The 27104-nt window shown below is 38.2% G+C and overlaps 1 protein-coding gene across 6 annotated transcripts in view; it reads left to right on the forward strand.

The window, feature by feature from the left end:
- TMEM196 (transmembrane protein 196) overlaps positions 1 to 20732 on the forward strand; it is a 105182-nt gene extending 84450 nt beyond the window's left edge. The window contains exons 1-5 of one of the 6 annotated variants that reach the window (XM_065751800.1): positions 2560 to 3196; positions 13606 to 13662; positions 15457 to 15711; positions 17502 to 17575; positions 19905 to 20732. In XM_065751800.1, coding sequence (XP_065607872.1) covers positions 3032 to 3196; positions 13606 to 13662; positions 15457 to 15711; positions 17502 to 17575; positions 19905 to 19911 — 558 coding nt within the window. In that variant the 5' untranslated portion in view covers positions 2560 to 3031 and the 3' untranslated portion in view covers positions 19912 to 20732. Of the gene's footprint in view, positions 1 to 2559; positions 3197 to 13605; positions 13663 to 15456; positions 15712 to 17501; positions 17576 to 19904 lie in introns of those variants that run through there. The other 5 variants (XM_065751801.1, XM_065751802.1, XM_065751805.1 and 2 more) reach the window with 5 other exon arrangements.
- The last annotated feature ends 6372 nt before the right edge of the window (positions 20733 to 27104 follow it).

A 27104-nucleotide genomic window follows, 5' to 3' on the forward strand; every position in this document is an offset into this window, starting at 1 on the left:
TTACAACAATCTGTCATCCAATTACTCTTCATTCCAATATGTGACTAGATTTTTTTTGTCACCAACCATTTTTAAAACCTCCACTGATAAAAAAAAGTGAAAAATGTTTTCCTTCAAAGAAGTCAAGAAGAATAAGATTGATGACTTTTATTCTTGAATCTAACAGTTTAAATTAAAAAAAAAAAAAAATCCGGAGTCCTCCTGACTATAGTTAATTTCACTTTGAAGATGAGATTTCAATGTTTAACTGTCAGCAGCTGTAATGGAATCTTCTCTGTGCATGGAATGATTTATTTTATTGTTTCCTCATAATCATTTTGTTTTGGGAAACAGAAATATAGGAAACATTTTGAGACAGTGAGCTGTTAAATAACCCTGGAAAATAGTGCCTTAATGCTGTGAAGATGTAACCATGTGCTGAAATGTATGCATGAATAATCCCATGTGTAAAGTTAATTGCCTAGATTGGCACGTAATGACAATGCAACACCATAGTACAAATAAACTAAAATGATTACATGGGCAAAGACTTTATCTTTTCATTTAAAAAAGGTAATGATTAGAATATTACATTTCCATCCTGCCTTTATTTGAAAGGTGCAAAACAGAGATAACTCACACAGCTCCTCCTGGCCAGTCTTATTAACTCTGACTGAGGTCTCGCTCAGCTCTTCACCTCCCTGCAGTCTACAGATTAGAAAGCAAGCACCAAGAGTTCTTCCTCTCCTGTCACTGGACTCTAGTTTTATATCCTTGTTGTAACAACTGTCACACAAAGTGATCTCCATCTAGGACACTTCTCGCAAGGTCTCTTTCCCCCATCTTTCTGACAGCTTATTATGACTGAAGTGGAAATGTTACATAAAACAAGCTGTTTATGGAAATCTTATTTCTGTCACATGAGTTGTACCCTGGTATGACAGACACTCTATCTGGCTGGAAGTATTAAATATATTATATCTGCTGTCTTATCACCACTGGTTTTTATAGTCACGGTAAAACATACTTTGAGCAGTAAAACCGTTGCACCTTAGGACACTTTAACATTTATAACAATCTGACATAATAAGGATACTGTCATTGCAGAAACACCTTCCTACACCCATGTGAGTACTTGAAAATCTGTGCTTTCTCCATCCTCCCACATAAATATAGTAGCTTGGAAACTTTTATGCTGTGCCTTGATTTTTTAATGATAGGAGATGTCAGGTACCATTTAAAACACAAGAAATGAAAAGGGGACAGTCCAGCTATAACTATAATACAGGTAGAGATGTAGTCACTTGCCTTGCTTCCATGGACTGGGAAAAGTGTGAGAGAATATGAAACAGCTGAAGTTTTAAAGCACAAAACACTGAAGCCTTAACAAAAGAAGCCTTTTCTTTCCATCTTGGATATGAACATTAACAGCTGAGGGTGACAGAACCTCTGGACTGGATGCCAGTCCAGTTCCACTCCCAGCAATTAAGTATGCAAGATTTCTACCAATGAGATCTGAACTCTGGCCTGCACTGATAAATTTCACCTTCTCCGATGTGTATAGTACATGTTCACTGCTTATTCTCTTTTCATAAGAGTGATGCAGTGGATGTCTTTTCAAAACACAAGTCAGAAGTTTCAGAGTCCAAAGGAATGAGGCATCAGGATCCTTCTGTTTTTATACTATAGCTTCCAAACCATACTATCAAAATAGTGGGTATGTCTAGGCTACTCTTCTGGATTCTGATTCCTGAAAACAGGGTTTCCATATAGGTTAAAAAGTTTACATTTTTGCCTGCAGAGAATGACTCCCTATGTATTGTTTTAATAATGATAGTAATAAAAGCATGTGTACAGAAAAAAAAGCTATATCATGAGGGATATTGATACTTTTGAAGCATGATGGGGGTAGAATTGTTCACCCTATCAAGGTGAACAGTTCACAGGCTCATTATCCATATTTATGAGAGCACAGACTGAGTATTTATATGTCCCCATGTTGTGCAGTATATCTGGGTTGTAAAACTGCAGTAAGAGTGGCAAAGCCTTCCCTGTACTAGAGCGCCAGAATTAGAGATTAGTACCAAGTAATTTAGGATGGTTCAATAAGCAGCTGCTGATCTCTTAGTATGTTTTGCTTTGCTGGTCATTTACTTTAGGACTGGGGCACTTCTGGCCATTGTCAGAGTGACAGGACTGTCTACAGCAGTTGCCTATTTTTGCAGCAGCATTTTGGAAGAAATCGGAGAGTTTTGCAGTGGCAAGACGCGATAGACTTCAGCTCTTTTACTGATACAAAAGGAAGATGGGCTTCCTCCTGCATTTTGATAGAAGCCCTTCGGATGAGAGGCCTGCGCGCACTCCATCGAGGGGGCTCACTTTTTGTGCAAGTACAGCGGGACGGAGGAGGTGCGCGAGCCGGGTGCCGGGGGGAGGACAGGAGGAAGGTGCAGTGCCTTGTGGCCCTGGGGCGGGGCTGTCGAAGCGCCTCGCTCGTGCATTGGGTCTAGATTCATACATAAATATAGCCGAGGTGGGCTCGCCACGCTCCTCTCCCCTCCACCCCCCAGCCGAAGAAGGGGGAGAAATAAAAAATAATAATAATAATCGAAAATAAAATTAAAAACAAAAAAATTCCCGGTGAGGTCATTTCAATGTGAGCGCAGGAGGCGATCAGACAAGGTCGACTTTTCCGGAGGAGGCGCAGCCCCTGAGGAGCGTGGTGCTGCATACCGCCGCGCTGCCCTGGCGGCCGCCAGCGGCGCCCTGTTCCCGCCGCCGGCCCGGCACCTTGGAGAGCTCCGCGTCGCCGCCGCACTCACCGGCGCTCGGGCGCTGCGCGGCGCTGCGCGGCTCTGCGCGGGGCCCGGCGGCTCCGGGGCCGCCCCGCCGCCCCTCGGCTGCGCCCGGCGGCCGCGGATGCTCCGCTCCGCCCCGGCTGCCGGAGAAGGAAGAAAAGTTTGGGCGCGACTTAGGGCCGCGGGAGCGGCGGAGGAGAAGGCTGAGGCGCCGTTTCCCCGGCTGATCGGGAAGGAAGGATGACCGAGGGAGGATGTGCACCAGCAGCCAGATCATCGGGAGCCTCCTGGTGCTCTCCGTGCTGGAGATAGGGTTAGGGGTGTCCAGCGTGGCCGTGGGGGCGGTCAGTTTCAGCCTGGTCCTCACAGAGCATAAACCTCAACTGGGAGACTCTTCTCCGGTATGGAGCGGGGTGTGTGTACGTTAGCCATTTCACTCTCTCTTTAACTCTTTACGGTGATGATCAGACCGTGCGGAGGCACCCCCGTCCCCTCCCTTCCCTTTCCTTCCCTTCCGCGTGTGCATGCTGCGCCGGGAGCCGCGCCGGGTCCATTTCCGATGTGCATGGGGTACAGTCTGCATTCTCGCGGGGCGGCACGGCGGGAGGAGATGTGTCTGTGTCGGGGCAAGGGAACATTTCTTTCTCGCTTTTTTATCTATCTATTTATTTATTTATTTATTCTTATTTAATTTTGCTGTAAACAACTGAACTTTCTATCAACCCATTCTCACACCTGGGAGATGCCTCAAGTGCTTCCAGCATTAAGGAGCCTGGGCCGTAGCTTGTAATAGCTTCAAATTAAGATCTTTGTTTTTTAAAAAGAACAGCCGTGTCCCTTAAGGCAAGACTGTCTAAAAGTGTTTTAAAATAATGTCAAGCTGTGAGTTCTGAGCTTCTAGAGGACAAATTGGAGGGATAATTCTAGAGGTAATTGGAAGGATAATGAAAGATATTCGCATGATTTGGGATCCCTGTGCTTCTCTTAAAATGACCATAAAAATCAAGCAGCAATAATGGGTTAATAGTAGAAGTATTTTCATAACAAAGAAGCATGTTCATAACAGTGAGCATTTCTCACTTCTCAAGAACCTTTCTTAATTCTTCAGAATGAGATAAACATAATTCTAGGAAGTATTTTCCCATGAATTGTTGTTAACTTTGGGGAGAAAGGAGTAGGAAATATTGAAAATTCATCCTGAAGATGAGTGGGCATTTTTTGAACATCAAAGCTGTTCTTTTGCCAGCTTGGACTGAGCAGCAGTCAAATGACTAAAAGCATTGTTTGCCTTGCTTGAGATGAGATGTTAAGTGCAACAAATTCTGGGTTATTCAACAGTGTAACCTCCTATGATTTATAGATTAATTCCGACAAAGTGCCTCACATAATATTCTCACTGTCAATACTTATTAATTATTGACAACAGTCATAAATATATATGGCAGTACATAAACACATAATTCTGCACTGCAGAACAGGTAGGTGAGATAAAAGGATGAAGACACAATGATGTAGGACACCAGCCAGCAGGTAATGGTATTATAAAAATCAGTTCAAAAAGGAAAGTTTCTGACCACTGTTGATGAAGAAAAAAATTACACAAAAACATGTCTATCTGAGGACTTAATGAGGTAACATCCTGGCTTCTGAGAATTCTGACCAGTCCATGAGATCAGAATTTTATGCAGTGATTGCATTTTGTGACAATGCAATCACAGCTGATAACATTTCATGACAATGCACATTTGCTGCACAACTGCTTAATTCATTTTTATGGTTTCTGTTATCCCACACTTTGTACTAGTCACAGATTAAGATTCTGTTGCATTAGATTTTGGCTCCAAGGACCTTAGAAACAATAAAACACAGATGTAGAATTAAAGGACATAAAGAAAGAGCAAATTAGAATTGATTGGTATAACAGGTGGTTGCATTAGCACATCAGCAGTCTGGCTGTAGCTAGAGTTTTAGCAAGAGGTAACACAGAGGACAATGAAGTGATTTTCCAGGTGATTATTGAAAATTCTGCCCATATGTGAATGTGGAGTCTTGGAAGGGAAACCAAAGGGACTTGTTTGAATGTGTAACTTGTGGGTGAAGGATGCCCAAAATCAGAGACAGCTGAGACAGGCATCAACTCTGAAACTGAGCAATGTTATCAGGATGGGTAGACAGGGAGAGGCCACAAAGAAATTGTATAGCAAAAGCAAGTATCTTACATTGCATGTAGGAAAGGGAACAAGAAATCACAGCAGTACGCTGACTGGGATTACACATCATGAAGGTTTAGGTGGTTCTCCCCCTCTACTCTGCCCTGGTGAGGCCTCACCCGGAGTATTGTGTCCAGTTCTGGGCTCCCTGGTACAAAAGACAGGGATCTCCTTGAAAGAGTCCAGCAGAGGGCTACAAAGATGATAAAGGGCCTCCCTTATGAGGAAAGACTGAGAGACCTGGATCTGTTCAGCCTTGAAGAAAGAAGACTCAGAGGGGATGTGATCCATGTCTATAAATATCTAAGGAGTGGGAGGCAAAGGGACGAGGCTGAACTCTTCTCAGCAGTGTGTGGCAATAAGACGAGGGGAAATGGCCACAAACTGAAGCATAGGAAGTTCTGCAAAAAAGTGCCTGGAACTTCTTCCCAGTGCAGTGACAGAGCAGTGGCACAGCTGCACAGAGAGGTGGTGGAGTCTCCTTCTCTGGAGACGTTTCAGACCCACCTGGACGCCTACCTGTGCAACCTGGGCTAGGGAGCTGCTTTGGCAGGGGGTTGGACTCCATGATCTCTACAGGTCCCTTCCAACCCCTACAATTCTGTGATTCTGTTGTAGGTTTACTTACTTTGTATTCAGCCAAAGATCACATTGTTGCATCCTCTATATATCCCTCCAGTGATTCAGAGGTCTGTAAGGCTATATTCTGACTAGAGGACTGACAAGAAAAGAGCCAGAGACCTAATGTTCTTCAAGGATGCTTAGGTGCAAATCAAAATAACAGGAGAAAGGTCTGTTTTCACAATCATCAGAATTGTGACGCTGCAGAAATGGTGTAACTCACTTTTCTATTCACTGGACCTCACACTGAGATCATGTTGGCTGTATTCAAGAATATGTCTTGCATAAGGTATGTTATTTATTTTTCTGATTAACAGTCTTGAATCCAGGTTTTCCTTTGAGAAACGAACAATGAGGAAAAGAAAGTGTCTTTAAAGGAAAAACTGACACTTTGATATGTTAGGACACAAAACAACACTGGAGTTAAGTGGAAAAGTGTCCAGTAGTATTTAAACTGAAAATATATTGAAAACTTTTTTTTTTTGACCTTGTTCTGCTCTTTACTTATGTGAGTGGAACTCAGCAGAGGCCCAAGTTCATAATGAAACAGATGAAGATAGCATTGCCATGGAAACCTTAGCCTGCATTCCTAAAATTTGGGAATCTTAAATCATACACATTCTATCTGTTAATACTTGCCTCCCTCTGATGTTTATTATTTAACATACAGTAGCTTTTTTCTTAAAAGAGTTGTTCTGTTTGTTCATTGTCCTCATTCAGCCAGATAATTTACTAACGTACCTGACTTTAAACATGTGAATTCCACCCATGGGATTAGATACAAGTGAAGTTAAGTTTGGGCTGAAGTGCTCTGATCATTGCATGCTCTGCATTATTTATGAGAAAGCCTGAGAAAATGGAGTAGACAATAATGAAGAAATGGAAAGCCTAGAGAATGTCGACATCAAAAATGCATGGAAATAGGAAAACAGGTTCTAAATTTGTTGTTCGTATTGAAGTTGAGCTGGATTGAGATGCTAAGAGTTGTTTAAAAAGTAGCCAAAATGAAATAACTGAGGCAAATTCTCCAGAGCGTGTGTAGACAAATATCTAATTTCTTTTACAATATATGCAATCTGTTCCTTTAAAAATTAGCCATGGTTAATTGACCATGGCTAAATTACCAAAATAACATACAGTCCAAAGTCTCCTAAGATGGACTTGTTCTTGTTTTCTGGATATTCTTTCTGGTTTTGTTTTTGTTTTTTTTCTTATTTCTTTTGTGGGTTTTTTTTTCTTTGTTTGTTTTAATGATTGCCTAGATATAATATCCTTCACAGCCTCTACAGGCTATTATTGGTGCCTCCCAGATTTCTGTAACTAGAGACTGAGGCAGAGATCTGAAATGTACCTTTCCAATTCAGTTATATGGTATACCATAGAAATGACCCAGCCAAGAAGTATGCTAAACCAAGACCACTAACACAGCAAGAATGACAGCATCCATTGCAAAGGCTTTTGTACCAAATAAGTAAAGAAATGAATAAATAATAATAAGAAGGAGAGGAAGATAATGTTTCAAAACATATTCATATATTTTTAAATGGTCATATACTTGCCCATTTATTTTTGGAACATAATAGTTGCATCACTATCACTATGTATATACTCACACACATATATGTATGTGTCTCTAATTCTCATTTTGTAATGACAAATAAATTATTGCTACAAACAAGACTCTCCCTCAGAAAGAAAGAGAATGAGACAAAAGCCACATCTTTGGCCAAATGTGCCATCTATTGTCATGTATAAGAGAGATACTTGGTGTTTCACTTCTTGTTTTGTCCCTCAGAGAGACAGTCTCTTTGCTGATAGAGACAAATATCTAAATATGTTTAATTGATATGCAATGTCTGGATGTTTGTCTAGCTTTGGATGTTTGTCATTAGTTGCAGATATTATTCCCATAATTTCTGAATTGTAGCACTGTAGAATTTTCCCTGTCCATTAAAAATCTACATTTACAATTTACCTACAGAAATTTGCTCCAGGTTGGCACTAAAAATGCTCAGTTTCAAGGATTTATTTATTTTTTTAATCGAGGATTTGAAGGAAAAGAGAAAGGTTTGGTCAATATGGAACTCCCCCAGAGCAGGACTATTAAATCATGCTGGTGGCCTAAAATTTTAAAAGATTCATTTTTGCATCTATCTAGCTTTTACTGTTGCCAAGCTTCTTTTGGAAAAGAACAACCTAGCTTTTTTTTTCTTTTTCTTTTTTCTTTTTTTGTTAAAGAACAGAAAAAAAAAATCACACTATTGTTTATTATGCAGACAAAATGCAGATGTTATCCTATTTTATTTCAACATATGCATTGAATTTTCATCAAACTGACCCTATATCTGGCTGGCTCTTTATCCTGATACAATGAATTGCAGCATTGTCAGTGAACTCAGTGGAACTGGAGAGACTTCTGTACCTGTAGATGAGTGAGGATGTACCAAGTGTTGGAGCTTCTTGCCTTGCATGGAACCAGAACAATTCGCTCCAGCTGCCAAGTCTTTCAGCAGGTTTTCTCTATCATTCAGACCACCTAGAATCACACACCAGTCTGCAAGGTGATCTGTTCAAACAGGCTTCTACTGTCTGGCTTGTATTTAGGAGTATTTGCTGAACACAGATTGACTTAAGTAAAAGCTGAAATGTTTTGCTAAGGCTTTCATTCACCTGCAGGGAATAATACTTAATTTATTACTTTTTGAGAATAAAGCAGTCATACTCTAAGTGTTTGACACAAAGCATCATAATTAAAAAGCATTTAATACTTGTTATTCTAAAGTAAGTTCTAAACAGTAAATAAATATTCTTTTGTGACCAGAAGTTGTGTTTTTTCAGACAGAGAGATATTTTGTGGATCGCTGACAGCAGGTACACATCCAGCTTCAGAGACTCACTTCTAAATTTCCCTGAGTTCTTCTAAAAACCATTTCCCAATTTTAAAGCATCTCTGAAAGCCTAGAACCAGATGGAAGGAAACGTTAATCCAACACAGATTCGAAATAATTTCCTCTATTCATCAGATACATATGGATGACCTAGAATGCCAGAATGCTCTCCACATGGTGGATGTAGTCTGTGCTTCTTTGTCATGAGCAGTAACTGGTGATCAAGCAGTCCTCATGTTCAGCAGGTTTTCTTCACTGTTTTCTTTATCTCTCCAGAAAGTTTCCATGAACAGTTTTAATTTTCTCAGAGGAATTATATTCACTACTTCTTTTGCCCCTTTCTACTCCTCCAATTAAAACAAAACAAAAAAATATTTTCTACATTTAACATGAAGCGTGAAAGCAGATCATTTTCTTCTGCATTATGGAAATCATCAAATCTTTGGCTTTGTGCAAATATAACTAAAACTGGATTTTTTTTTTTCCAGACTGAAAATAAAAAAACCCTTCTTTTTCCAGGAGAAAGTGAACGCGGCCAAGTCTTTTGTTGCAGGGAATATGAAATAGGGATTGATCCAAGCCACAAAACTTGAAACTAAATTGAGATTTCTGCCTCCCTACCAAAATTTCTGGCTGTTTGGATCTGAGCTTCTGTTTCAAGCTCAATTTAATATAAAATATATTATAGCAAGCTTAAAATATATATTCTCCTTTTCTGGGTGGTCTTTGATTCTTTATTCCAAGGTTCAACAGGCCAAGAGAGAGATTTTCAAATGTGCATATGGAACAGACCAGGCATAGCTGCAAGGTGAGTGGCAAAGTTTCCACAAGCACATAGTGCATCACCTTGCAATCACGTATGTGCTAACAGGAGGATTCTGACTCTGCTAGGTTCCTAGAAAATCTTCCTTGGAAGTGGGACTGATATCTCACAGCCTACTGAGATTCCAAAGGAGTCTAAGAAGTTTTTGCATTTTGTGATGCCTTCCTCTGGATTTTATACCAGTCATCTAACAGATTCTGCTCCTGTCTATTATCAGATGATATATTCAGTCCCTGCCTCCTTCTGCTAATATTAAACTGAAATATCATGTATTATAGCAGATATGACTAAATCTGCAAGCAAAAGTCACTCCAGGAGCAATGGGAATTGTTTGCAAATAGTGAAAAATGTCGTTTTTTAGAGGAGATTTTGATATTTTTGCTTATGAATTTTTTGATGAATGACAGTTGCAAAATAAAAAAAAAAAGGCACAACTTTTAAACATATGCTACAACATGTCTCTCTCCAGCTTTCAGGGCATTTTAGAGGGTTTATTCATTTGGCTTACCTTTCATGAAATGGTTTGGCTTTATTCACAGTATGAGTTGAGACTACTGGAACAACTGACTCTTATTTTTAAGGAGCTTATTTTCAATGATAAATTTCTTTTCCACTCCTGATTTACTGTATTTTAACACAGGTCTGTTTGCTTTAACTTAGTTCGGGTTTGACATAGCTAGAAAATGTAACTACATTAAAGAGTCCAAGAGGTTGGTAAATTGCCTGAATATAATCAATACCCGTGTAGAAGGGAGCAATTCCTCAACATGACAGTATTAGTTAGGCATGCATAAACTGCAGTCAAAAGTAGCTCAGCAGTTACAAGCCAAGTTCAAATGTTATGGCTTATCAACATGAAGATGAAATCTTCCAAGATAACCGAGAATAGACAGGGAGTGGCAATACAGCAGAGCCCCTGATGTCTGTATTCCAGCTAGCAGTATTATAAAAGAGAAGAGCTCAAAATTGAAAGATAAACTAGAACAAACACAGGAAATTCCTTTTGAGACTGATGTATACTCACAATCTTTTTGTGGTACAAAGAGTCAAAATAGTTTTTCTCATCTACTTTTCACTACTGCTGACTAGGAGCACGAAAAGATTAAGAAAATTACTTTAGCACCAAGAAAAAAAATCCTGAGCTGTTAGTTAGTCTGTCAAAATGAAATTATTACAGTCAATCATAAAATGTCCCATTGACTTCCTAACCTTTCTAGAGGTCACTATACTGAGAAGCCTGACTAAGGCAACTCTGAGTAGTGATTTTGTTCTTTGGGTATCGCTAATATTCTCTCTGTAAAGCATGTTTCCATCTTTTTTTCCAGTAGTGTTGCATGAGATTTAATTGTCTGATACTGTTGTTCAAATTCATCCATTGGTTTTAATAGCAAAATGACTACTTTTATAAATAAATCATCATACTGATTTTTGGACAAAACTTTTCTCTGAGAATCATAGAATCATAGAGTTATTACGGTTGGAAAAGACAACTAAAAGTATCTGGTTCAACTGTCAAATCATGTCCACAAAATCACGCCCCTGTGTGCCACATCTACATTGAAAACCTCCAGGGACGGTGGATGCACCACTACCCAGGGCAGCCTGTTTCTACACTTGATCACTGTTATCTATAAAAAATAAAAAGTAACAAAACAGCAACAGGTAACAGTTATTCTTTGCTACACCCCAAATTTTTTTCATCAATGCTTTTTAGTATGTTCATGCACACTAGTTCATTCAGTTTTACAACTTGCTTGTCTTGTAGTCGTATAAAACTTTGGCATGACTTCTACAAGCTTACAGAGAAGAATACTGAGAACCAGGAACAACCAACTCCTTTGAATTCTCTGTTGAGTTTTTCCAATACAGAACACCATATTTCTTATACTGTTGTATTTCTTATCCATATTTATTTCTTTATTGTGTATATATAGTAGATGTACAGAGAAAGAAAATGCATACAGAAGATAGAGACTCTTACTCCAGGTAGTCCCTTCAAATACTTCAACATATATATAATAACATAATCATTCATTATTATTTGGAAGTCTGCATCTTATGTCCTGCAAATGACCCTATTCAATATCTTTGGATTTCAAGAGGGAAATATTCTAGGTAATATAAATATACCGCTCTATGAAAAGGTGATTTAGAGTGAATTGGAAGTGAAATTTTAAAACTTTACAGAAAACTTGAGTAAAACCTTGCAAAGCAGGTATGCTGGTTATGAGCTCCTCTGCCTGTGAGAAAACAACAGACAGAGCTGTTCATGTTAGTTTTTTGTTGCTGTTTTTATTATTATTATTTCAGCTTTTCCGGCAATTTCCAGTTGTGAGTTTGTGTCCTGAGCCATTCAGTGCCATGTCGTGCATGACTCAGCCCTCTCTATGATCATATTGGTATTATGTTCTTATACCATACATCCCATTCATAGTGGACTGGTAAATAATATGCAGCATTTAACTATTTTAACTGTTGGAAACTGATTCAGTGGGTCTAACTCAGTGCGAAAATACATCTCAAGGTTTACACCTAGCTACATGCATGAACAATTTTATTTGAAAGGGAGATAAATTATATATTGAAGCAGCTCTGCAACTGAGATACTGAAACCGCAAAATTTTGGAGGGTAAATAAAAAATATATGCAACATATTCTAATATAGCCTACAATGATGTATAGAAACTATCTTTCCTTTCCTTTCCTTTCCTTTCCTTTCCTTTCCTTTCCTTTCCTTTCCTTTCCTTTCCTTTCCTTTCCTTTCCTTTCCTTTCCTTTCCTTTCCTTTCCTTTCCTTTCCTTTCCTTTCCTTTCCTTTCCTTTCCTTTCCTTTCCTTTCCTTTCCTTTCCCTTTCCCTTTCCCTTTCCCTTTCCCTTTCCCTTTCCCTTTCCCTTTCCCTTTCCCTTTCCCTTTCCCTTTCCCTTTCCCTTTCCCTTTCCCTTTCCCTTTCCCTTTCCCTTTCCCTTTCCCTTTCCCTTTCCCTTTCCCTTTCCCTTTCCCTTTCCCTTTCCCTTTCCCTTTCCCTTTCCCTTTCCCTTTCCCTTTCCCTTTCCCTTTCCCTATCCCTATCCCTATCCCTATCCCTATCCCTATCCCTATCCCTATCCCTATCCCTATCCCTATCCCTATCCCTATCCCTATCCCTATCCCTATCCCTATCCCTATCCCTATCCCTATCCCTTTCCCTTGTCTTTTTTGTTTAACTGTTCATGTAATAGTCAGGCCTGTTCCGTGACTTAATCCTAGATCAAGATAAACTGAAGTTTTTTTGCTAGAAATCCAACCTCAGTGTAAAAAGGATTTGGAAAAATCCAGTCTTAAAACTACAGAATTACTTCCCAATAAGAATGTAGGGTTAGTTTTACTGAAAATTAATGGTATGGACTTCTTAATCACAGAGTTTATGAGGTATTGGAGGAATCTTCTGACAGAATTACAAACACCTTGAGAAAATCTTGATGCTTTAATACAACTAGTGTTGTTTCTGCCATGACTGTTCCTTCAGGAACTATTCACTGCTCCCTTTCCTAAACTTTTCTTCAGGAGGAAAAATAGTCACTAGAGAATGTCACTGGTCTTTGATAGAAGTCATTAAAGCACATTAAGATTTATTCATATCAGCAGCTGGGAGGATGTTTTTGGTTTTCGTAATAAATTTTTGCCTAATGCTTGAAGTTGTAACTGTCAAATCTGTTTGTAAAAGGGAACTGCACGAAAAAGAACAGATACCTTCATGCCATCTCCTGCAATATGGACTATCTAGAATCTGAAACAATTTTTACAGCATGTTCATTGTAATCACATCAGCAGATGTCCTCAGTATTTACATTTGCACCCACTGACTTAACTGACCTGTACTACTTGCTCAGAGTTCTACTGTGTTGAGAACAAGATTCTATACATGGTCCCTCAGTAGTTCACACTTCAGAATTAGGGAGTTAGGTAGGCTTGATAGTAGATGAAGTAGGATTCAGATCACCAATTATTACCTCAAACTTTCTTTTTTCTTTTTTCTCTTTTTTTTCTTTTTTTTTTTTTTTAATTTAATCATCCTTAGTCTGCCTTTTCAATCTAGTTTCTGCTTTGATAAGTGTGTTTAGAGCTGAGTACAACTTCCTGAAATACAAGGTTTGTAATGAAAATGCTGACGACTATGATCATTGATTGCCTAACCTACTGTTGTGGTCACCACTATAGCAAATGAGAAGGATTTATATTTGAGACCTTAATGATGAAATAATTGTGTTGTTTTCTGTTTTGTTTTGTTTTGTTTTTCTCTTTTCAGTTTCTGCTTTGTGGCATATGTGGAATATTGTGTGCCAAAAAAAAATCTGGACTTATCGTAAGTTTTTCCAATACATGTATAACATATAAGTATTTGAAAGGCATACTTACCTAACTTGCACTTTTTACTTGAGATGTATTGTTTACAAGAGTTTCTGAATAGAAAAAAAATCAGTAAAAATTGCAAGCCAGCAGCCTAAATAAAGCAATCAGGACCTTGGCTTCCCCAAGCAATACCAGGCAGCTCTGAAATGGCCTGTTTATGTCATGATTATTTAAGCCATACATCCCTAATTTTCCCTGTGAGGATGGAAGAACTCTTGACAGAAAACTATGACAGATCAAGAAAGAGTTCCTCAACACTGGATTAAATTTTCTTTCCTTCTGGAACTCACTTCTGTAAAGTGGGTTATGACTATGATACCACCTCAGTGAAGTTACTAAGTTTAATTTTAGGTATTGTTTACTGTTCATGGTGTTAATAAGTTCTTGTTTGCAATCAGAATTGTGAAAAAGCCACTTTTATAATTATGTAGATTTATTTTTACTAAGAATCAAAAGTAGAGTCATTTTTCTGACTGCAGCAAAAAGATGTGATTGCAACTGACCTTTTGTCACTGCAAACCTTCTGTCTTTAAGTTAAGGACCTGGCCCTATTGAAAATGATAATGTCTTCTCAGCCAGTTTGGATGTCCTGCTGTGTACACATGGAAATCTTGTAAAACAAGTATAAGTGTGAAAGGAATCAATCTCTCTCTCTTACTATTTTTGAATACAAATGAGTTACTCTAAAGTCTGTTTCAATGACAGTGTCATTTTTTAAAACATGTTGACCATACTTATTTTCTAAAAGCTGCCTCTTCTGGTGGTCTGAAGCAGTAGTCACTTCCTGATGGACTGCAGAATACAGTCTGATTGCCACCTTCCTGACAAAATTCTCAACTCAGTTGTGTACAGAAGTGGTCTATGAAGCTCCACCGAACTTTTGTATTTAATATTAAATCAGTAGATATATAAAACCATACTGAGTTATATCGCAGGCCCATCTAGATCAACATTTGGGAAACTGAAAAGGGCAGTCATTCAGCAATAGATCCATAATAAGACCTTTTAACCTCAAGTGATTTGTGGCTGAAAGACATCCTGAACTAGAAGTAGCATTGTGATTATAGTAATGAAGTCTTTAAATATGTTTCAATAATGGCAGCCTGTTTCACTTCACAAAAGCATTTTAACTACATTAAAAAAAAAAAAAAGACGTATAAAATGTAGTCAGCTCTAGACTGCTGTAGAGATGCCTCAAAATTTGTTTCTGTTGCTTCTTTGGCCAGCACATTCACCTTAAAAACATCTGGAGTCCCCTCGAAAACTGTAGGAAGTCTGCAAATTAGTCAGTCCATTAGACTGAACAAATTAGAATCAAACGAGATGCACAGACAGTTGTTATACAATCAAGAGCGAATTGCAAATACGTGAAGCATTCACTTGTGAGGATTGGTGATAAACTGCACAATAGAAAACTATGGTCCATTCTGTTACATTATTGTTCTGAACAAAAGCCTGGAAATCAGAAGCTTTGTATCCTAGTAGCTTTTTATTTATTATTTTTTTAGCATTTGCAACTCAGTCTACCAAACTTCGTCTTCTGCGCAACATCAGTCTTAGCTTTTGTACACAAGAGGGTACTGTATTCCCTTAGAGTTGTGTGGGAGCTGTGGGAGTTAAAAAATGAACGCTATTGAAGGGCTTTGCAATCCCAACACATTGAGTTGGTCTCTCATTTTTTTTTTATATGAATGAATCTGTCTCTGAGAAATGTTACCGTGACATAACCTCTTGTCTTTCCTGACAGATGATACTTTTTTCTGCCTGTTGCATCTGTGGACTAATTGGAGGAATTTTAAATTTTCAATTTCTTCGTGCTCTCACAAAGAAGTCGTCTGCTCTCTATTCTTTGCATCTTGCCTCCATGTCTCTTGCATGCATTGGAATTGGTGGTTGCACCCTTTCTTCATGGCTCACTTGTCGTCTAGCCAGCTATGAACAAAGGCGAATGTTTTCAGAAAGAGAACATTCATTGCATCACTCCCATGAAATGGCAGAAAAAGTGAGTTGTGTGTTTTTCTTTACTTGTTCTGCTTCCCTTAAAAAAAAATACTGTATGTGTTAATGTATAAAATTGGCAGTAAGTGTATTCAAGTTTCAGTTTTATATGAGAAAGAACTTCTGGGAAATGAAACACTGCCATTCTGCGTATGCTTTATTATGTTGCGCTTATATGGAGCTATTTTTAGGTACTTTATATTTGCAGTACATCCATTTCAATGAAGTACATCCATTTTCAACGTAATTCCATTGTATAGCTATCCAGGGGCTTAGCTGCTAAATATAGCACTTCATAAATAATTGGAAGCCTTATTAATATGGATTATCATGTACTGTGCCGTGAAAAAGCACGGAATGCTTTCTGTAACCACATCATTGCATGCTTCCAGGTTTAATAAATTTCTCCCTCTCCCAAGTACTCAGCTTATAAAGTAGGTTATTTAAACACAAAAGCCATAGCTCACAGACCTAGAAGACTAAACCCAAGCACCTAAGGGCATACTTAGACACCTAAATGAAACTGGTCTGTCTTGAAGCAGCAGCAAGCATTTATCGCCTTTCTCTGCCTAAAGAAAGCTTACCACAGTGTAAAGTTGAGTATATAAGGACAAATAAATAAATAAATTTAATGCAATTCTTGAAATTACAAGTGAAATTAGGAATTGTATTAATTTTCAAGGAGTAAAAATGTTTACTGACACCCTGTTCTTTATGTTTTGGCTTAGTATCCACTTTGAGAATTGACTAGCAAAATGAACAACACTCACGTGGACTGCCCATCTAAACTGCCACTAGCCAGTTTACATTACAGCTAAGTTCAGCTACTTTGAGAGACAGGATTAATTCATTCAGACCGTAGAACGTCTTCCCTGGTCACAATATAGTACCTAATTGTCCATTCAGTAAATGTTACTTTCTGCTATTCTTATATTTTTTTATCTGCAATGAGAATCCAAGCAGAAATTCAGATTAATTCACCTTAGAAAATGTTTGAAACAAGGTTTTAAAATTATTTAGTATACGATATAACAGCAACATAAAACAGTGCAATAAAATCTAGGGAAGAAATACATTTCTCCTTCTCATTTTAAAATGACGCATAATTCTGATGAACTACATAGGCAAATATTATCATGATCTTGCAGATGGTAGGCCAGATCCTGCCTTTCAAAGAGGCTCTTACCCCAGTAAAAACAAAAATTAAGTCCATCTGAGACAAAAAGAGAAATGTATAGACAAAAGAAATGGTTTAGCAAGAAGTCTTTCAAGCAGTGAGTAACTGCCAATCCTATCAGTTTGGGCAGGAGATAAATATATATAGCAGTGGTTTACCGCCCTGTTTCCTTGCCTGTTGATCTACTGAGGTTTTAGACAAGTAGCTGTGAGGAACTGCCAGATTCCCACTGACCCTGGGTGAAGGTCCATGATGTAAGAGCAGAACAACTTTATTGCACATGCTTAGTGAATGTGAGATGAGCTCCACCAATGGTGGACTTGCTGCATGTATGTAGAATCAAGTATGCATGTGTAGTTGGTCTGATCTGGGACTTCTCAGATCTACAGATGGCCTGCTGATGATAGGTCTGAGTATGCTCAAGGCATGCCCTTAAAAAATAATGAAGGCAACTTAAAAAAAGTTATATTAAGTTAGGCTCTAATTTTAAAATAGCTTTAGTGTTTTATATATAAAACTATTTTGTATATTTCTACTGGTATACAGTAATATAGACATGTGCTGCATGTGTATTTGTTTGTGCTATATTTATTGTATAATTGTTATATTTATATTAGAGATTGAGGGGTATTGAAATAACCGACCTGCCCAGCTGCCCGGTGGTTCCCCCGACACCAGAGTTACCTCCAAGGTACGCTGACCACTAGGGAGCTACCACATTGTTATGTCACTTCAGGAAGTGCCGTCTCTAAGAGGAAGTAACAGTTTCAGTTAATCAAAGTTGACTGATGCTGTGATGTCACTCTGGGTCATGAATGGTGCTTCCAGGTGGTGACATAATTCCATGTGGTGAATGCTGCAATCTGGAAGTAAGTTGAGTATTTAAAATATTCGACCTAGTTACAGACATCCAAATGCTCCTATTTGGATGTTGCCACCATTGATTCACTTTGCTTCTAATCTGTGTGCTCTTTCATTTCTTGAATTCAGCAACATCTTTTGATTTATTAATACTTTCATTTTTGAGGATAGAAATATTGGGGAAAATAAATGGTTCTGAATATTTTCTGAAGTTCTGATGATATTTGAATAGTTAATGTCTACAGAGAATTCAAGTGATAAAACTGACAAGGAAACGTCACTCACAGGTCACTCACTCAGGGGTAGCCTTCTGACTGAGCACTACTTTTTGCTTGTGGCTGATATTAAATTACACTGGCATTCTTGCTCCCTTTCCCAGCTGACCAATAACTTCAGTTTATACCTGATAAAGGTTTCAGTAGCCTACAAGCTGGCAGCTGTATTGCCTTGTTTCCAAGCAGGTAGCCTCCAGACAGGGATCCAGAAAAAAATGTTAGGTATGCATGTTCCCCTTCAGCTTTTAAGGAGAATAAAGCACCATGTAAAAACACCTAGCATCAGTAACCAAACTGAGATCTGGGTGACAGAAAATGCTCAGAATTTGAAAATTTTACACATCTTCTCTTATTTGAAGCCTGTGCTTGATTACAAACTATTGGTCGGTTTGTTTGCCTGGTTTCATGGCCCTAAGTTTACTTTGTAGAGAACAGTATGCCTCTTCTTTACAAAAAAGAAAAAGAAAAAAGAATCCCCCCCCCCCAAAAAAAAGGGAACAACTAAGTTTCATGATCTATTTTAAACTGTAGCTTTATGTGAAACTTTGAGTTCTGGTCTGTGTATGCCATACTATGTATAAATGAAATATTTGAATTAAAAGAAGAATTTGAAAGGGGCCGACTGGGAATAAAGACTAGGCCCCATAATTGCCTTATCTTTATCAAGTTAATCGAATACTGTATTATAGAGTCAAGGCTTTTATTTCTATCCTTCCCCCCTTCTAGCCTAGTGAAACTTGCTTTATTTTCTTGATAGAAACTTCCATGGTAATGGTAAAAAATACAACTATTTTCTTCAGCGTTTCCTCCAACTGTATCTAGGGGTAGAAGAGGTGAATTTTAATATTTCCATGCAGAGAAAAACTACTGGTTCTCAGGCAAATATTTTAAAAACTAGCATAACAGTGGTACCATTACCTTATCTGTCTAAGTTGAAAAATGATAGGCCAAACTGCATTTTTATGTGTGTTCATTGGCATAGTTGGATGTTCTCTGGGATCTGTCATTGGATGTAAGCAACAGATCACTTTATTTCTGCATCCTAATTCAATTTGGTGTGAAATAGGCTTAGGACTGCTTGAAATCAAGCAGTTCAGAGCATAAATTCTGTGATGCTTTGCAGCCTTGAAGGTCAGAGAAGTGCTTAATGAATGTAGTCATCTGAGGGCTTAGACAGCCACTAAGCAGGTATGGTTTGAACTGCAATTTGAGAGTTTGAAAATCTAACTCCAAACAAATCCTAGTTTAGGTGCTTTAGGATTCTGACTCATGAGCAGGTCACCTTTCTTTGGGATGACTCATCTGCCATTTGAGCAGCAACTGCTGAATTGCTAAAAGTGTAGTCTGGCATATTAAGGGAAAATCAAAATCAGTCCTATCCCAAGACAAGTAGTCTCCACTCAGGCATCAAAGCCCTTGGATCCTCTTTGAATCTAGACTTACATGACAAAGTGTCTATCCCAGCTGGCATCAAATGGCATCTGTTTGTAGTATGTCAGCACAGGAAAAAGGTTTGAATGGAAAAGAAAACTTAATTACTGTCTCTGTCCTTTGTAGATCACTGCAGATGTTTGAGTTGAGTCATTTTCAAAGGACAATGTCACAAAACGCAGGGATGCCATCAATGCTTTATATGTGGTCTGAGAGTAATGACCAACTCAACCAGTATCGACAAGTCTAGAAGCTTTCCAGTGTACTTAGTTTGCATATGAAGAAATGTGATTATTCCTCTTTTACAGTAAAATGTATAAAGCTAAATTTAAAAATGTAATTTTTCATGTTTGGCATTCAGAATTTAAGTATTTATTACCATCTTAGCTAGCTCAATTCCAAACACCATGAGTGAATCATAATTTTTATCAATGTTTTTTATTCTTCTTGTAGGAAATGACAGACAACCTAAGCAATGGTGGCCCACATCTGATTTATAATGGAAGTGTATACTGAGAGATTTTTTAAAGTTCCGTGGAATGAAGTGGTTTTAGAATTTTCTTCAGGAAAATAAAAATGACTTCAAGAAATTGAGAGAATGGAATTATCTTAGCTTTCATGGCTCAAGTGTCACAACTGCAGAACAGCACAGTTGCATTTTCCTTTTAGAAACATGTTCAACATTTATCTCTTAAACGTTTTGCGGATATACAGTATTTATTCACTTCCTGGATACTTTCTTTTTGTCTGAAAAACTTTTCAGAATTGTGATAGTATTTGAAACAGACTTCTCAAGACTCTTATGAAGACTCAAAAACCAGAAAAAAAATAATGTAACTGCATCACATCTAGACCAACCACACGATTCCTGAAGAGTACAGAAGAAGGCAAAGGAAGGATGGCTCAGAAGAATCTTCTTGTCCTCCAGTCAGCAGCATCTGGTGTAATATGGTGGCTTCAGATCATGTGGCATGGTACCAGCAACACATCTGCACAAGCCTCCTCCTCACACTGCAAATGCTCCAGCCTCAGTTTGCCCAGTAGATTGTATCAAAAAGAGAGTGCAAATTACTCTTCCGAAACGCTCCCATTTCACATGCAGAGAGTAAATGAACAGTGTGCTGAAAACAACACCAATGTCTTTGTTTTGAAAGACAGAATGCTCTAAGAATGCCATAAATCAAAACCTCAACAATGCCTTGTTGTAAAGAAACTGTAAATATTTCCAATTTGTGAATGAAGTATATTTCGTAATTTGTTCATAAAAGATGACAAATAAAATGAAACGCAAAACACTTACTTTAGAGATTATTTTTTGTCTTGCTAGAAAGATCAGTAAGTCCTTGCCACCATGCTTGCAGTATTGCACAACTCGTTGGAAGATTCCTAAAGAAATAAAGCATGAACTTGAGATGCAACCATTAATGATAACTGGCAACATCTGATGTACCTAGCCAAGTGTGAATAGAATTTTACTTTCTGCCATCTATTAGGTAGATGGATACCATGTTGTCCAGATAAAGCCATTAGGGAATATTCAAGTAGTACTTTTAGCTGTAAAACAAACTTCTATATTACTCTACCGAGGCTGTCCAGGATTCAAGTCTCACCATAAAAACATGTAGAAATTATATCAAATTTGTGAATTTACATAATATAATTTTCAATTCTATTACCATACGGTATTCTACCTCTATAGTGGAGTGTCCCATTCCATTACAACATAAAAAACATCTTCACTGTGATTTAGATCTCTCAGTTCATGACGATTAGCTGATTAGCTATGTAGCCAAAAGCTGGTCTACTTCATATGGATTTCCTGGACTTACCTACCATCGGAAAGAGCTTTTGAATACTCTCTATTCCCTGATATGACAATAAGTATTATGTCAATAATTGCTAAATATATATCAATAAATTGTCAACATTTATCTGTATTTATCAATATATATCAATACTCACTAAAGAGACTGTTCAAGTTCATAAAGAACAGACTACTATCAAAGTAAGAGAATTTGATACTAAGACATCTCTGCTCAAGGAAAGCGTTCCCCTTCTGAGGTCTCACAAGCCTTTAGGTGGTTTCTCTTTCTATATTCCACAGTGGGCTCTTTATCGATGACTTTTTCTCCTCTGCTTAATTCTCTTCTTCCTTGGCAGCAAGAAACATGGACTCTCTCTGTCCCTAGCATCTGCCATTTCTGTAGGCATTTTTGCTGCAGTTATAGGCACAACCTATCAAGACTGAACTAGTGCCTAAATGGGCTGTGGTGTTTCACACAGACTAAAGAAATTCTTAACAAATGTAGAACTGAAGTAGATGGTTCTGTAAGACTGCATTCTTCATTGTATCAGTGTGAAGGGTGACAGAGGCCCTTAAATGAAAGAGAGAGCAAAATAAAAATGACTCAGAAATCCATTTCAGAACTCTCTGGCTGAGGTTCGCCTTTAGGTCCATAAAACAACAGTAAAATCACTGTTCATACCAAACTAATGTGTGGTACCTCAAATCTAGGAACAGTAACTTTAGATCTAGAGAGTGGGCTAGAAGTGCAGTTTGCAGTCTGGTCAGGAAAATGACATGAAGGATCATAACATCCCCCTTTACTTACCACAAATGCATTTTCCCAGCACAGAAGTAAGAGTATCTGTTGGTGCAGGGGAATAGGTGATTCTTTTATATCCAACATAGTGTAGTTCAGTGCAACCACTTTCTCATGCTTTGTAAAGGAAAAGAGGATACATTCTACAGGCTCACAGTGTTTGAAGCCTCATTGTAGCTTTAGAAATACAGTCACATCACTCTTGCTACTTTTCAGAGTGGGGAGTGGAATAAGAGAGGAGAAATCTGGGCCTCAGAGAATAAAAGATTCTATTTATTTTTATTTTTTATTTATTTATTTTGCTGCCTACTCTGTAGAATGCAGAAAAACTGTCTGGTCCCTACATTAAAAAAAGCCTTGAAAATGCTGAGCTGTAATTCAAGAGACCTGTGAACAACTATGGCAAAAAGGACATAAAAAGAGGATTGAAACTCTAGAAATCAAAGTAAATTATTATAATATTTGAATGTTATAAGGGAATTCTAGGAAATGTTTCATTTAATTTAATGAAGTTTAGTTCTATAACTGCATACTGTGTTCAACTCTAATGGAAGAATTTTCTAAATGTTCTCACCACTAGTGCAGTCGAAAGGACACTTATCCAACTGCATGAACAACAAAGATTGTAGTTTACAGAATGTGACAAACAGACATATTTACAACAATAGCTTCAAGATTGAGTACCAAAATTCATTTAATTCTACGTAAGAGAAAGCATTTGTTGGCTTTGATACAATTACTTCTGATTCACGCTGTCATGAAAACTGATACTGGCTCAGATTCTGTCACAGATACTCTTCTGTTAATTAACAGGTCAAATAATCTAACACTCTTCCAGAAGTGGGTTACTTTGTGCATAGGACTTACCTGGTAATCCTTAACATGTATCTTAGGCTGTATTTTAGGCTACACTTGGCATTTCATAGAACTACAGATTATGAGAAGCACACACATTTTAAATTTAGAACAGTCAACAGATCTTACTCCAGACTGTTGAGAAAATAAGCATATCACAGAACCATAGAAGGGACCTCTGGGATCCTTGACTCCATCCCCCTGCTAAAGCAACAGTACGTTGCACCCAGGCAGGTCTTGCATATCAACACATATATGTAAAAAAATCCTTCTCTGGCATTGTATTTATTTGTTGTATTATGAGATACGAATTTCCTTTCAGATGTTCTGGAGAGGTATATAGAACTGTAAGGCAGGTCAAATTCAACATGAAATTTATATGCAGTAAGTCTCAATCGCAAATAAAGACATTTATATAGATTTTTTCCTTGAGATCATGATTTTGAAGATAGATCATAAAGGAGATCAAAATGAGTTAAGACATCTTTAATCATTTAGGGCCCCAGACAGGTTAAGAACTTAAAAGGAGATTTCTAGAATTTAAAAGCCTAAGGATATCTAACAGCAGATTGGTATCTTATTATACTATCATTACAGACATAACCCTTCTGCCTGAAATTGTTCTTACAAGTTTTCACTTCCTGTATGAAAGGGACATCTTTAGCTCTATCATAAATCTCCAACAAGTTCCATGAGATTGCTGTACTGGCACTGAATATTTTTAGAACTTAAACAAGGGCTATCCAGATAGACACACAATCTCCAGATTTTTATAAAACAAAATTTGATTGAAGATGTGAAAATTACCTAGTTTAATAATATTAACATGAGGAATTCTGAGTGAACGTGGGAATCTTGCTGAGGAAGGCTCTTTTTCTTTTCAACTACGAAGTTGTAGAAATACAGTTTGGTGTTCAGATAGAAAAGAGCGAACTGGGTGGCATGAATCAGTAGCTGGAATTTCAGCAGAAAGTTATGTGCCTGGAGAGACTTGCTTCATTGTAGAAGCATAGTTCTTCTTCAGAAGGGAGCAAATTTGATTTGGAGCAAAACATCTAGGGGGCTGCACCAAGGTCTCTCTTGTCATATAGTTCAGTGAAGTAGTTCAATGAAGAAACGTCTAAGCCACAGGATAGATATTCTGCCAACTGTATAAGCTGTGCAGAGCGACCTTCCAGTTGCTTTGTGGTTCTCTCACATGAGACCCGAGAACAAATTGGCAATTGGTTTGTTTTTTCCCTTGTGATACATCTGATTTGCTATAAGGTATCTTTTATATCCTTTAACTGCTGACTCACAGCAGGTTGCTTTAATGACAACATCAGGGAAATGTTGCTTTGTAATCAAATGGAAAGGGTTTTTTTTTATTCCAGGGATTCTTCCTGAAATCCAGTTTTAACCCTGCCACAAGCTGCAATGAGTCCTTCTAAAAATACATTGTTTATAGTATGCTGAATAGGTTGACTGTATACAAATTTAAAATTACTCTGCATCCATGAAAATTTTTTTTAACAAACTGGCATGCTGTACAATGGGAACACAGCATGCACTGGAAAAGCCCTGAACTGTGAAGTGTCACTGCAGTGCTGCATGTAATTCCACTGATAAGATACAGGTTTATGAGTCAACATAACCTCTCTTTACATGCCTAAGAAAGTAAGTATGAATTTAAAAGGGACTAAGAGGCATAAAGATTTCCTGCTCACATCCAATTACTAGTAACTAGTGTGAGACACATCTTAACTGAATCCACTAGCTCGCACAGCTTCCACACCTCGTTAGGCAAACCCTTTATTCTCTCCCACATCATTCCTGTGCAAGAGGTCATGCCTTGTACTTTTTCTTATTTCTCCCCTTCTATTAAAATAAAGCTACAACCTTTAAAGTGCTTAGTATTGAATACATTCTTACCTCCTCCACCCAAAGAAGGCAAACACCGATCATTGCACTCATTTAACAGACAATGACTGAGGTGAATCTAAATCTAGGTTCATAGGTTCATAGGTTCATTAGGTTGGAAAGGACCTACAAGGTCATCTAGTCCAACCATCCTCCTATCACTATCCCTACCCAACTACTAAATCAAATCCCTTAGCACCTCATCTAAACGCTTCTTGAACAGCACTAGGGATGGTACCTCAACCACCTCCCTAGGCAGGCCATTCCAGTGCCTGACCACTCTTTCAGAGAAAAAATGTTTCAAATCTAATCTAAATCTTCCCCGGCGCAACTTGTGGCCATTCCCTCTCGTCCTGTCATCATTTATCAGGGAGAAGAGGCCCACCCCCTCCTCACCACAACCCCCCTTCAGGAAGTGGTAGAGTGCAATAAGGTCTCCTCTGAGCCTCCTCTTCTCCAGACTGAACAATCCCAGCTCCCTCAGCCGCTCCTCATAAGACTTGTGCTCCAGACCCCTCACCAGTTTTGTTGCCCTTCTCTGAACACACTCCAGGGCCTCAGTGTCCTTCTTGTAGTGAGGGGCCCAAAACTGAACACAGTACTTGAGGTGCCTCATCAAGTAAAGGAGAGAAATTTTCCTTAGTTTTTTTCTTGCTGTTAATATATTTGTAAAAGGGTTTCCTGTTCTCCTTTACAACAGTAGCCAGTCTAAGTTCAAGCTGGGCTTTAGCATTTCTAACTTTCTGCCTGCAAATCTTGGCCAGTTCTCTGTAGTCACCCCAAGTAGCCTGTCCCATCTTCCAGAGGACATAGACTCTTTTTTCTCTCGGAGTCTCAACAAAAGTTCCCAGTTCATCCACACTGGTCTTTTTCTCCTCCGGCTCAACTTCTAAACCACGAATCCCAAACACTCAGACTAACAACACTGAATTCCAGTGGTTTGCTACACTTACTGATACCACTGCTGTCTTCCTCTGCCAAATCCAGGCATAAACTCCAGGAATGCTAGCAGATAACATTTTTCTGAGGACTCCTTATTAGCAGTGCACTCTGGTACAGTATGAGTGTCAGAGCTCCGTTAGTAACCTTTACACAGAGGACAGTAAGCTAATATTGATAGCAATACTGTGGTGGCAGCAGCAGAGATATCCCAGGAGTTCTGGATATAAACCCCACAAAAAGCACCATATTTTGCAACTGTTAAAAATAGTGTGTAAAAGATGAATAACACTGTTAAAAGTTTTAAGGTAAAACATTCAAACATGAGGAAAAAACAGAACAGATTTTGAGACTAGAAGCCACCTTATGACCAAAAGGAAAACTTGGTTTTCCTTTTGTATGGCCCAAGAAATAATACTTCATCTGATAATCCTTATATCAATCACATAACATCTGTGTGAGCAAGTTATTTTTAGAATGAAATCTGTTCTTTATTTAAAGACTTCAGAAGATGGAATTTATCACCTCCCTTATTCCAATGAGCAGAATTTTTTCCCATTTTAAAGTGATGTGTTTCTATGCAGAATTATTTGGCTTTATTTCCCAGGCACAAGCTCGCATTATGCTATTGTCTGCTAAATTAAGGAGCCTTGCAAAACGAGGGGTCAAGATATGCTTTAACCTTTTCTTGGATGAGCTTCTGGGGCAGATTTCCAGGCATCACTTCTTCTTCTTCTTCTTTTTTTTTTAAGTTCTTTGTTAAACCCTTTCCAATTTTTCCATATAAACGTATTCTTTTTCTGTGCTTAAAAATTATGACAGTAGCTTTAACTATTTATCCCATTTATCCCTGCCTTACCAAAGCTACAGTGGACTGACAGCCAGCAGGCTAAGAGTTCTCATCTTTTCCTGACTGGAATTAATCTTTAATCCTTCTGGAAGGATTTTGAAATTGAATAAAATTTCATACCCTCTCAACTCTCCATTTCTTTACAGACATCTGGCTTATTTTACCACGCTGGGTAATGAGGAAAAAAAATTCCTTATATTTTAGAATGCAATGGACAAATCTTTTATCTGAGTTTGTTTCAGGCCGGTAAATTTACTTTGACACTGATGCCTACAGATCCAGGATCTTAAGAGCGCACTGCGTGGCACAGACATACCTAGCACTTCAGACGCGTGCCTAGCTCTGCACAGACAGCTCAGCTCTCTCCAGCTTTCAAAGCTAACTGACAAACAAAGCTAACGACTACATGCAGTACATTCCCGTCTGTCAAAAGAAAGATGTTTCCCTTATGTTAAATGGCCTTCTCAAGAGGGAATGCTTCTTCCCCCCTCCAACAATATACATTAG

Source organism: Cyrtonyx montezumae, unplaced genomic scaffold (genome assembly GCF_038088225.1).
Source record: "Cyrtonyx montezumae isolate F1298 unplaced genomic scaffold, pur_monq_1.0 scaffold_8, whole genome shotgun sequence".
Lineage (NCBI taxonomy): Eukaryota > Metazoa > Chordata > Aves > Galliformes > Odontophoridae > Cyrtonyx > Cyrtonyx montezumae.